Consider the following 13,216-nt stretch of genomic DNA (forward strand, 5'->3'; position numbering starts at 1 on the left):
AACAAATTCAAAAATAAAAAAGGAACTTTAATCATCTATATTTATCTAAAGAAAACATTAATTAGTTTGTTTTATTCATTGTAAATAAGTAATTCTTACTATGCATATTTCAGGTAATGAATGAGACCCTTAGGTTCTCAATTTTGCTTCCTGGAATATTAAGGAAAACATTGAAAGATATTCACTTTAAAGGTATACTACTACCTACAGTTCTCTCTAAATATCCCAAGTTCTGTAAGATGATGATATAATATGTTTAACTTTTATAATTTTACAGAATATATAATTCCTGCTAATTGGATCATCCTGGCTTTTACACCAAATCTTCATATGAACTCAGAAATATATGAGGATCCACTTACTTTCAATCCATGGCGCTGGAAAGTGTGTATGAAATTTTCATTTCCTTTATTTATCTTATTACTTTGTTAACTTGATCACTAACAAATTTGTTACATTTTTTTAATGTAATGAAGGAGCTTGACTCCTTCACTGTGTCCAAAAATTTCAAGCCTTTTGGTGGAGGATTGACACAATGTCCAGGAGCTGAGTTAAGTAGAGCTTTCATAGCCACCTTTCTTCATGTTTTGGTCACAAAATATAGGTAACACATTAAACAATAATTCTCATAAATGTTCATAAAGCTATGCACAAACATATATATATATCAACTTTTTGTTAATTATCATCAGGTGGACAAAAATCAAGGGAGGAAAAGTTGTTCGGAATCCTATTTTGGAATTTAGTGATAGAATTCACATCAAGATTTGGGAGAACCGTGAGAAAACTTAAAGCTTTATTCAAGTTCAAAAAGAAGAGAAGAGACATCAATAATTCAATATGCTAAATTAAATAAATAAACTATGAGCTTTGAATTGTCAACTCAATGCTTAAAAAGATCTCTCCTTCTATTTGAAATTGTGGTGTTTTTTTTTTTTCACGGTATTTCTCAACTCGGTAAGATAAGGACTAATTCGCCGAGCTCCATTTAAGGGTTTGTCACTGGCCAAAGGGTTGCTGCACGTACAATGCGATATTCAAAGTCATCACTATCAATGTTCGTAAAAGTACTATATATATGAGAGGTTTTAAGTTGTAGTTTAATTTGCACAATCATTGTTGTGGTTGTTGCAATGCAAATCTCTTAAATTGTTTTTATAACTTCAAATTAATTTTGTCTATTGTGAACCATTGTAGCCTTGATATGGTTAGTTAAGGGCCTGATACACTTAGATTGCAATCAAGTTATGTAAATTTAAACGGACTAAACAATAGAAACAACATTAAAAGATAAAATATGATGTTTTTTACTTCACACAAGCTTAGTTAATAATCCCTTCATAGTCTTAGGCCTTATAATAAAACCGGTTAGGATCAAAGTAAAAACACACTTTGTACAAGAATATTTAAAGGGGGATTTGCGTTTATGTTATAAGAACATATTTTAAGAGTACCGAATATGCTGGGATTGAAAGTGAGCACATAATGCAAATGAGAAAACATGCCTAAAGATACTTTGTTAGACTTGGTTACAAAAATGATTTATTCATATAGCATTTCTGTAAATATTTTACTAAAGGTTATTAAAAAGATATATTTTTTATATTTTCAATACATTCAAAAGATCAAAATTTAAAAATTTATTATTATTATACTATTAAAATATAAATTTTAGAAAATATTTTAGTAATTTGATTTTTGAATTTTAAATATGTTCAGTTCAGTTTTTGTATTTTACAACTATAAATAAATTGATTCTTTTGTCATTAATATAATTAACATAATATTTATGTGCACAACTAATTATCATTATATAACAGTTTAATATTTAAGGACATTGGTCAAAAGTCACAACACATCCCAATATAAATACCAACCATGCAATATAATAAAAAGTTAAAATTTGTTCATTCAAACCTATATATGGAGGGAAAAAATTTCTTTCTATAAAACTCTTTCAAAAAGTAACACACAAGACAGGAAGAATGAAAATGCACTTAACCTAAATCTATTCAAAGAAGTGACCATATCAAGTTAAGGAAAACGAAGCAGCTGTTTTGCCTAAATAACATGTAACTTTCATTGCACAAAATAATAGAGAAACTAAGAAGATGCCCTACCATCAATTCAGATACATTTTGCATAAGCAATCAGATGACCTAATATCTACCCAATTGGATCTCATTTGTAAACAATTTACAAAGGCAACAATAGGATTTTTCGCCTACTTTCTTAATTAATCACCAGCAGATTTTCTTCTGTGGCTTCAACAACATGGAACAGAGACCTGCCACAATAAGTTCTGAAGTTATTTAATCCACCATGAGTCTTCCGAACTTGCAAGCACATTTTTGAATCAGCACTACCTTGCAGTCTTGCACCAAATCGTAACCAAGGTAGACCTTTGGCTCTCTCACATGTATGCAGGCCTTCTGGGATGAAAATTCAACATCCAATGACAGGAACCGAGTTCTAATAAGTTCAATTCCTTTAGAAACACCAAGACAGCAATGCCACATCATAGCTGCAAAGCTAGGTCTGGTTGCTGTGAGTCAACGACCCCTGAAGATTGCTTTGCAGGCGATCCTGGAGATTGAAAGCCAATATTCAAGTCAGGAGGAAGTGTTTCCTGCTTTTGTCTTGGTTGGGTAGGAGGACTTAGACCTTGCCAATGGGACTGCATTTGGAATCTAGATAGGTCAGCCGATGCCAATTGAGGGATGACCATAGGTCTGTTTGGAAATTGTAAGGCAGCAGGTTGTGGTGCAAGTGCTTGAAATGGAAAATTGTTCTTGTCAGATTGGAAAGGCACTGATCCAGAAGGAAAGTTCCCCCGAATCTGGGATGTATGCTGCTGCAACTCTCTTGACGAATTGTACAATGAATATGCAGATATCTGATTTTTGGGTGAGCTCGAATTGTCAGGTACTTGCTTAAAGCCTCCTGCCCCTACAGACATCCATGCACGAGCAGCAGCAGCTGCTGCTGAAGCATTGGCCGAATCATCTCTCTGTCCAGGTCGATCTGATGGTATGACTGGCTGAGTATTACCCCGGGAATGATTTGAAGCTTGTTGTTTTTGAGCCCTTTCAGCAAACATTCTCATCAACTGAACTGGGTCACTGACACTCTGCTCCTTGCCATGGACAGGAGGAGCTGCTCTCCCTGCTTGGTTTGATGTACTTTCGGATGATGGACCAGTCACCTCTCTAGTAGAACTGGTATTCATGACTTTTCCATTCGACAATTCTCCACTAACAACTCCATTAGTGTCCGGCTGTTTGAACAATACAGATGGAGCAGCATTCATGTTCCTTGATACCATTTCTCTGGGCTTAGACAAAGTTGGAGGAGCATTACTTGGAAACTTAGCAACTGAATTGGAATTATTTTGATTAGCTGAAAGTGCAGAGTTCAACTCCACTTGTTTGAAACCTTGAGTCTCAGACTTGCTGAAACTCTTCGATTGGACACTCTGTTTCTGATTATCAAGATTGTCAAGGTCAGCAGAAGTATTGGGCCTTATCCCTCCAGAACCAAACAAAAAGGGTTTTCCCTCTGATGCAAGCCCATTGGGAGGACAAATTGAAGACTGCTTTCCCTGAAAAACTTGCCCATAGCCATGGTGTTCAACCGTGGGTTCCACAATCTTACAATTTCTATCACCTTTTATAAATTCACTCCTAGAATGCAACTTCCTAACCAGACTATCATCCTTTTGGATACGGTTGTTAAACATTAATACTGGGGTTGAAAGTGGTTCATACTCTCCAACCCAACCACGACCAAATTTATAGCCATCTGGCAGCGTCTGCTGAATCTTCTGGGAAGCAACTTTCCAAGCAATAAGCCCTAGACTAGCACTAAATCGAGCCAAACTCCTAGCATAGGAATAATCTGCATGAAGTCCAACCTATATCCAAAAAGAAAAGAATAATATGAGAATGATGAGTTGAAGAAATTAATTCAAAAATTAGAAATCATTGCTATTGATACATACAGTGACCAGATGCTTTGGTTCAGTCTCAAAAGTCATAAATATTGAATCTGATCGTGTAATTGATTGATTTGACATATTATAAGATGCACGACGATCCTCATCAAGCGGTAACGACCTCCTTCCCATCTTAGAGAGAAGACCTCTCCCTGAAATAAATACAGCAATAGACTTAAGCGAAAGCAACATAATTTTGACCCTATTATCCTTCTCTCAGAAATCATAGATGAAGGCATCATGTATGAGTGCAGACGGATGAGAACAAGATCCCCTGTTTGAGATACCTGAAAAAACATCTTCAGCTTTCTCTTGAGTTGCATCAATCATGAAAGCATTAGCCTCTAGAATTCCATCAATGATTCCAGGCCTCTCACAGCTACCCCCTTGCACTGGATAAGATGTTGGCTGTAGATCAACAGTAGTAGCAAGAGTTGCCCCTGAGGAGAAATCAGAGCCAATAGGTTCCTGTGAGGGTCGACCTGGTGGCCTCTTTCCTGGCTTCTTAACCAAAGCATTAGATCTTGATTTTTGTTCCAGTTTCAGCTCAGCCTGAGAGCGTTCAAAGGCTATCCTTAACTTCTCAAACTTTTTCCCCCCTTGTTCTTGTATTGCTCGTGCCTGAAACAGATACAGGTCATAAAGTTCACACAAAAACGGTTAGTGATGCGGTGATGCCACACTTGTTGGTAGAGAAAACAAGTATTGCGCTCTTTACCTGTTTGTGATATATAGTCTCTGGTGCATTGTATTGCATTGCATTTGAGCAGATTAAAAATACATCATTCTGCATCCAACAATTTCATGCACAAGTAAGCGAAGTTACAGTATTTTTTGTCTTGCAATTTTTACTCATTCAGGAAAAAAAATCAAGATTTTCATGCACTAGATCCTAGAGGGATCTCATAGTAGAAAAGTAAGTTCATTATCATGTTTCTTGAATATCATGTATAACCCAGTCAAAAAAAAATATCATGTATAACCATTATAATTGATTATGAAAAAGCCAGTCCAAAGGGTTTACATTCTAATTTCAAACACCGAATATATTTTACCAACGCATTGCTGACAAGCTCCCCAATCTTACAGAATCCACTAAATGAAAAGAGAGAGAATGTAACCAAATAAAAAAAGAAACCGAGAGAGAAAGCAGTCTGCCAGTCCCTGATGTTCAATTTCAATTCTCACTCAATTCCGGGAATTGTAAGCAGGCTCATGATCACACGACATTGCAAAACAATAAAAATCTCAAACAAAAGACAAAAGCTCCTCTAATAACAAATTCACAAACAATCAAGAAAAGTTCTTATGCACCTCAAATTGCTCCAAAGTAGAATAGGATCCATTTGCCAACTTCTTCCTTACAGTGGCAAAGTCCATGGGATGCTCAATCACATCATGATAATCGGGGAGCTGCATGACAAACAAAAATTGAGCTTCCAACCCAGGGGTGTCTTCCAAAAGCAAGAGTACCAATTCAAAGAAAGAAAATCTCACACACCTCTTCTGGATCAACCGGCTCTGCAAACACACCATAAGTGTCCTTCCTGCCATCATACAGACCCAAAATTAGGATCACCACGCAATCATATGATAAAGCAAAACACAGACAAAAGATCAAGCGCGAAGTGGGAACACCGAGAACCCATACTTTTGAAGCTTGTCAAGGATCAATTCTAGTGTCCTCTTATCAGGCAAGGGAATCCCAGATGTATAATTCGTTGGAGTTCCTAACAACGAAGACCGGAAAAAACAAAGCAAAGTCAAGAGAGAAACAGAAGCATGTGCATTATCGAACCCTTTTTATTACCCAATCCTACCATCCCTTAAACTTTGAAACTAAAAAAGAAAAAGAAATTAACAAATGCACCCTCCAACAACAACATTACCCAATTGAAATCACACAAACCTGAAGCACTGTGGAGCCCTTTCAAACCCACTTTTCTGCCTTTTGCCTGTCATCATAACAAAGAAACACAAATACCAAACACAATTAATAATGTAATTCAAAAAACGTACTGCAAAGGACCAAAAAAACGCACACTCTTACATAATTGCCTTGGGAGTTCGAGTAGACACAGACAGAGACAGTCATAGCCCTATCTGTGAGAGAGAGACACACAGAGAGAGAGAGAGAGAGAGAAATAAGGTTTTGTGGATGGTAGTTTTGACAGTTAACTTGTTAGTTTCTCTCTCTCTCTCTCTCTCTCTCTCTCTCTCTCCGACTTTGACTTTTACTTTCACATTATACTCACCATTTCTTCTTCGTCTTCTGCATCCTCGTTCTCTTCCCGTCCTTCAATTTCATCACAATCACCTCTTTCTTCTTCTTCTTCTTCAAGCGCGTGTTCAGCACGTGAATAGGCGCGAGTGTCCTCTTCCTCTTCTTCTTCTTCGGCTTCTTCTTCAGCGTCATCTTCTCCTTCACCTCGAGCTGCTGCTTCTTCTTCGTCGTCGTCACTGTTGAGCTTCTCAACGAGCTTAAGCTTCTTCTTCTCGCGCCTCCTCTCGTCCTCATCCTCGTCGAGGTAATCGTCATCGTACTCAATGATGTTGTACCTCACATTCCGGCGCCGGAGGCTTCGCCGGATATCCGATTGCTCGGCCGATTGAGACTCGGCGGAGCGCCGCGCCAGATCCGCCTTCGATGGCCTTCCCTTCTTCTTTCTCTTCCCGATCTGACCCATCAGAAAACCCGCTCCCTTGTCCCCCACTTTCTCTCTCTAGTTTCTCTCTCTAGAAGGTGCTACTTTCTCTCTCTTGCTTGGCTTTGTCCTCCTCCATTTCCCATTTTCCTTTGCTTTTTTTTTTCTTCGATGGAGGCGCAAGTTTGCTAGCTCCGAACCTGAGGCTCGGGTCAGTCAAAAGAAGTTGAGTGAATTATTAATTATTTAATTTTCAGCAGATAGGTTTTGGATCAAAGAATAAGAAAAAGAAAGAAAAGTTAACCTTTTTTTTATTCCTTGAGTTTGAATAAAAACTAAAAAGTAAAACAATCTACCTAAAATCACCGGCTACTAATTACAGTGGTTTTTTTTTTTTTTTATCAAAGATAGGATGAGTCAAATCCGTTATCTCTTAACTCAACAAACCCTATAATAATGAACACTTTATACACTTATAAATTTCTCACTAATATTGTATCGAATCCCAACTTTTAGGAATGCATGCTCTAAGTAATTCTTAAAGCAAGAAAATGATATCACGCTATTTCTTCACAACAATGGGCACTATTGATACACATGCAATATTCTTCTCCAAATGTGTATTAACCTCCGAATTTTTTAGAGACACCGATTATAATTATACAATATACATTGAAGTAATTTCATCTTCAAGAATCAACAAAGAGTTACACAACTCTTTTTTTTATAATTTGTGATTCTCAGAGAGAAAAAAAAATCAAAGTTCTGTAGAAAGTATCTGTTTATAGGTATTTATCTTGCAGATGCGACAAAATTAGTGATAATGAATCATTTTATCAACTAGTTGTTGTAGGCTTTCTAATACTTATCTAATCAATTGTAATATTGTATTATATATCGAATCGATCGTGTTTTTTAGCCATTGTATAAAATATTTAAACTTTTACTCTTCCAATCATTTGGTCTAACCCATTGATATAACCCACTAACCGAATGATTACACATTAACATATATAAAGAATCTGTTATAAAAATAGATTGTAGCTAACAGAATTAATTAAGCAGCTTTTTAATAATTCTGTTATAAAGAGTAAAATTAGTTACTTAGGGGTGTTAGTAGTGGAAGCGCATATATATATTTCACTCTAATGTACTAATGATCAATGAATAATATTTTCTAATTCTTTCTGTATAGTTTCATTCTTCAGTTTAAATATTTTTTTTATTATTTTATATGGTAACACAGAGCGATAAAAATTCATAAAAGAAGAAATCATCAACAATCCATCACTTTTTATTTCCCAAACATTTTATACACCCACGGCAACAATTGTAAAACCACTTAAGAAAGAGAGAGAATTGATTTTTGTTTTATTGTTGTGCCTATGTTACGCGAGGATTTGTCTTCTATTTATAGATACAAAGTTCAAACATTCAAAACTTCATTTAATTTCATTTTTGTTTGGGAGCTTCATTTTTATAGGGAAAATCAGCCGCCCATATATTGAATGGGCATCCACGTCCTTTGAACTTATCACAGCACTCCCCCTTGGATGACCATTTAGGATTATTGCCTCGTTAAAACCTTACTAAAGAAAAATCCAGTGGAAAAAAACTTTAGTGAAGGAAAAAGAGTACAATATCCTTTAGTGATGGGGACTACCTCATTAAAAACCTTGTCAAGAAAAATCCAATGGAAAAAAACCTGACTAAGGAAAAAAGAGTACAGTATCCTTCTCTTGTCGACATCATTTAATGTCTCGAAATCGGCGCATCACAATCTCATGTACCAATCTTTCAAAGGAAGATTTTGGGAGTGACTTTGTAAATAAATCTGCCAGATTATCACTTGAGCGGATCTGTTGGATATCAATTGTCCCTTGATTTTGAAGATCATGAGTGAAGAAGAATTTGGGAGAAATATGCTTTGTTCTATCGACTTTGATGTATCCGCCTTTAAGTTGAGCAATGCATGCTGTATTATCTTCAAACAGGACAGTTGGAGCTATCTTATGATCAATCAGTCCACATGATGACAGAATATATTGGATCAGACTTCTGAGCCAAAAACACTCGCGACTAGCTTCATGAATCGCTAGTATTTCGGCATGATTAGAGGATGTTGCAGCAATTGTCTGTTTCGTGGACCTCCATGATATAGTTGTACCTCCATATGTGAACAGATATCCTATTTGAGATCTCCCTTTATGTAGATCAGACAAGTATCCAGCATCTGCATAGCCAACTAATTGTGGCTTTGATCCATAGGAATAAAACAATCCCATGTTAACCGTCCCATGAAGATATCGAAAGATTTGCTTGATTCCACTCCAATGTCTTCTGGTTGGAGAGGAACTATACCTTACTAGTAAATTCATAGCAAATGATATATCAGGTCGTGTATTATTAGCAAGATACATTAGTGCTCCAATAGCACTAAGATATGGTACTTCAGGACCAAGGATATCTTCATTTTCTTCCTTGGGACGGAACTGATCCTTTTCCACATCCAAAGATCTTACAATCATTGGGGTACTTAATGGATGTGACTTATCCATATAAAATCTCTTCAAGATCTTTTCTGTGTATGTTGTTTGATGAATAAAGATCCCATTTTTTGTATGCTCGATCTGCAGGCCGAGACAAAATTTAGTCTCTCCAAGATCTTTCATCTCAAACTCTTCTTTTAGAGTTTTTATAATTGTTGGAATCTCTTCAAGAGTTCCAATGATATTTAAATCATCAACGTACACAGCAATTATAATGAACCCAGCTGCAGTTTTCTTTATGAAAACACATGGACCGATATCATCATTCTTGAATCCATTTTTGGCCAGATACTCAGTAAGACGATTATACCACATTCGTCCAGATTGCTTCAGACCATATAAAGATATTTGTAATTTGACTGAGTATAACCCTTGCGAATATTCATTGGATAGTTTAGATATCTTTAGTCCTTCAGGGACTTTCATATAGATATCCCGATCTAATGAGCCGTATAAATAGGCTATTACCACATCCATTAAATGCATATGTAGTTTATGATATGCAGATAAACTGACCAAATAACGCAATGTTATCGCATCCACTACATGGGAATACGTTTCTTCATAATCTATACCGCGCCTTTGTGAAAAACCTTGTGCCACAAGTCGGGCTTTGTAGCATACAACTTCATTTTTCTCATTTTGTTTTCTTACAAATACCCGTCTGTATCCAACAGGTTTTACATCTTCTGGTGTACGGACTACAGGTCCGAAGACTTCACGTTTTGCAAGTGAGTCTAATTCAGCCTTCATGGCTTCTTTCCATTTTGGCCAATCATTCCTTTGTCGACATTCTTCGACTGATCTTGGCTCAAGATCCTTACTTTCATGCATGATATTTAATGCCACATTATATGCAAATATTTCATTGACAATTGTCTTATTTCGGTCCCATTTCTCTCCTGTAAAGACATAATTTATCAAAATCTCGTCATTTTCACAATTTTCAGGTGCCTGAACGTCTTCTGGCGTTAAAACTATATCGGAATTTTGGACAACTGCAGGTGTCTCTACTATGTCTTTTTCAACAGGAATAGTATTTACCTCTTTTCGCTTTCGAGGATTTTTGTCTTTGGAACCGACATGCCTGCCACGCTTCTGGCATGTATTTGCTTCGGTGGCAATTTGTCCAACTGGGATATCAATTCGAATTGGGGCATTTTCCGCTGGTATATAAGACTTAGTTATCCTCTTTGTATTGGAAAATGCATCAGGCAATTCATTTGCTATTCTTTGCAAATGTATAATCTTTTGAACTTCTAGTTCACATTGCCCTGATCGAAGATCTAAATACATCAAGGATGATGGATTCCAATTAAGTTCCTTTTCAGGAAGCTTATTCTCTCTCCCTAATGTTGAAAATTTTGATTCATCAAAATGACAATCCGCAAACCGGGATTTAAATACATCTCCAGTTTGTATCTCAAGATACCTCACTATAGAGGGAGAATCATATCCAACATATATCCCCAATTTTCTTTGGGTTCCCATTTTGGTGTGATTAGGTGGTGCGATGGGAACATATATCGAACACCCAAATATTCTTAAATGGGAAACATTTGGCTGCTGGCCAAATACTAATTGCATAGGAGAGAACTGATGGTAACTCGTTGGCCTCAAACGAATAAGTGTTGCAGCATGTAAAATAGCATGCCCCCAAACTGAGGTTGGGAGATTTGTTCTCATAAGCAAGGGTCTAGTAATTAATTAGAGGCGTTTAATAAGTGATTCTGCTGACCCATTTTGTGTGTGAACATAAGCTACTGGATGTTCAACACTTATTCCATTAGCCATACAATAAGCATCAAAGGCTTGGGAAGTAAATTCACCAGCATTATCAAGACGAATTACTTTGATTGAATTTTCTGGAAATTGTGCTTTTAATTGAATAATTTGAGCCAGTAATCTCGCAAACGCCAGGTTGCGAGAAGATAATAAGCACACATGTGACCATCTCGAAAATGCGTCTATTAGGACCATAAAATATCTAAAAGATCCACATGGTGGATGAATAGGTCCACATATATCACCTTGAATCCTTTCTAGGAATTCAGGGGACTCAAATCCAATCTTTACTGTTGATGGCCTTAAAATTAACTTTCCCTGAGAATATCCAGCACAACAAAATTCACTAGTTTTAAGAATCTTCTGGTTCTTTAGTGAATGTCCATGGGAGTTTTCAATAATTCTCCTCATCATGGTTGTTCCAGATGACCCAATCTATCATGCCAAGTTATGAATTCATTTGGGCTAATAAATTTCTGGTTTACAATGGCATGTGATTCAATTGCACTAATCTTGGTATAATACAACCCAAATGAAAGTGGGGGTAATTTTTCTAATATAATCTTTTTATTTGAATCATGAGTTGTGATACATAAATACTCATGATTTCACTCATTCATTGTCTCAACATGATATCCATTTCGGCGAATATCTTTGAAACTCAATAAGTTCCTCAGAAACTTAGTAGACAATAGTGCATTATTTATTATTAATTTTGTTCTTCCGGGAAACAAAATTATAGCTCTTCCGGAGCCTTCTATCACATTACCTGAGCCAATAATAGTATTAACATATTCTTCTTTTGGCACAAGATGGGTAAAATATATATCACTTTTGAGAATGGTGTGTGAACTTGCACTATCCGCAATGCATACATCTTCATTACATATCCTTGCCATTTTTTGAGTCTTCCTAAAAATTTGATCAGAGTCTCGTGCTGATAACGTGTTGTAAAATAAATAATTAACGAAGATATAATAAATATAAAATAAGAAAGTGTAAATAGAAATTCTAGTATTAATATAATTAGCTCAATAATAATTCATATATGTATTTACTAATATTATATGTTGTAATATATATATATATATATATATATATATATATAAAGAGAGAGAAAGAAGTATTCAGGAAATTGGAACGTAAAGAAAGAGAGAGAATTGATTTTTGTTTTATTGCTGTGTGTATGTTACGTGAGGATTTGCCCTCTATTTATAGATACAAAAGTTCAAACATTCAAAACTTCATTTAATTTCATTTTGGCTTTTAAAATAAACTGAAACCTTGGGGACCATTTTGTAGCAAAAAAAAAAGTTGGGGACGAAATCGATTTTCGGCCTCTATGTTGGGGACCAAAATCATACTTACCCTTATTTTAACATAGAATATGGAGATATTTGGTGTAAGTTGTATCGTGACAATGAAAGAATATTTGATGTTGAAGACTTTATTTTATTGTTTTTTTTAGAATGAAAATTTTATTTTAAGATTTTGTTTTATGGATTATGATTTACTATGTTGTATTTCTGGATTTATAATCTTGAATAAGATATGATTGTGTGTTTGTAATTAATAATATTTTGTATAGTATAATTTTCATATAAATGTTAAATATAGGGAAACAAAGAATGGAACCCGCGAATGGGGATTAATTTTGAGGGCGAAAATGGGGAGCAGGGAGGCATCCCCGCCCCATTGACGTCCCTACCCACATCTTAAAAACAAAACAAAATAAATAAATAAATAAAAGAAAGTGGTGAGGGAGAGGGAGAGAAAAAGATTTGAATCTCTCATTTGTAAAAGAAAGAAAAGAAGAACCGAGAGTGAGAAACAAGGTTCGTCGATGAGAAGAGAAGAAGAAAAGGAAAAAATGGTGGTGTCATTTTGATTTCATTGTGTTGGGAATAAGGAGTATGACCACAATTCAATCAATCATGTGTCAAATAATTTGTTATTGTTATTATATTAAAATGTTAATATAATAAGGTCCTTGATTAAATTTAGACATTTATCATTGTGATAGTTATCATAATATTGAGAGATAAATCTTTTATAATTTAATCTAAATTGTTCTTGGTCATAGGATTATTAAAAAGGACATTAATAATTCGAAAAGATCAATATATATATAATGGTCTTCATTAGATGAAAATTAATAGATCTCATTTATTAAATTATATATATATGGTGCATATAGAGATATGACCATTGAACTGACTCACTCTGAGAATTCCTAATGGTTA

At 35.4% G+C, this 13,216-nt stretch overlaps 2 protein-coding genes across 6 annotated transcripts in view; one reads left to right on the forward strand and one right to left on the reverse strand.

Annotated features, from left to right (window-relative positions):
* LOC107619015 (cytochrome P450 87A3) overlaps window positions 1-1,240 on the forward strand; it is a 19,408-nt gene extending 18,168 nt beyond the window's left edge. For both annotated transcript variants that reach the window (XM_021117115.1, XM_016321256.2), the window contains 4 exons: window positions 114-192; window positions 278-384; window positions 477-604; window positions 693-1,240. In XM_021117115.1, coding sequence (XP_020972774.1) covers window positions 114-192; window positions 278-384; window positions 477-604; window positions 693-792 — 414 coding nt within the window. In that variant the 3' untranslated portion in view covers window positions 793-1,240. The remainder of the gene's footprint in view (window positions 1-113; window positions 193-277; window positions 385-476; window positions 605-692) is intronic.
* On the reverse strand, window positions 1,926-6,923 carry LOC107619104. 4 transcript variants are annotated; one of them, XM_016321491.2, is made up of 10 exons: window positions 6,407-6,923; window positions 6,250-6,359; window positions 5,904-5,949; window positions 5,646-5,724; window positions 5,496-5,541; window positions 5,309-5,407; window positions 4,713-4,781; window positions 4,282-4,615; window positions 4,001-4,146; window positions 1,926-3,913 (listed from the first exon to the last, which is right to left on the reverse strand). In XM_016321491.2, the coding sequence occupies exons 1-10, from the start codon at window positions 6,531-6,533 to the stop codon at window positions 2,519-2,521; spliced, it is 2,451 nt and encodes an 816-aa protein (XP_016176977.1). In that variant the 5' UTR covers window positions 6,534-6,923; the 3' UTR covers window positions 1,926-2,518. The 4 variants fall into 4 exon arrangements, with proteins under 4 accessions (XP_016176977.1, XP_016176843.1, XP_016177038.1 ...); XM_016321357.2 differs by having other exon boundaries at window positions 6,250-6,919; XM_016321552.2 differs by lacking the exons at window positions 6,250-6,359; window positions 6,407-6,923 and adding an exon at window positions 6,045-6,227.

This window comes from Arachis ipaensis, chromosome B01 (assembly GCF_000816755.2).
Source record: "Arachis ipaensis cultivar K30076 chromosome B01, Araip1.1, whole genome shotgun sequence".
NCBI classification, from domain to species: domain Eukaryota; kingdom Viridiplantae; phylum Streptophyta; class Magnoliopsida; order Fabales; family Fabaceae; genus Arachis; species Arachis ipaensis.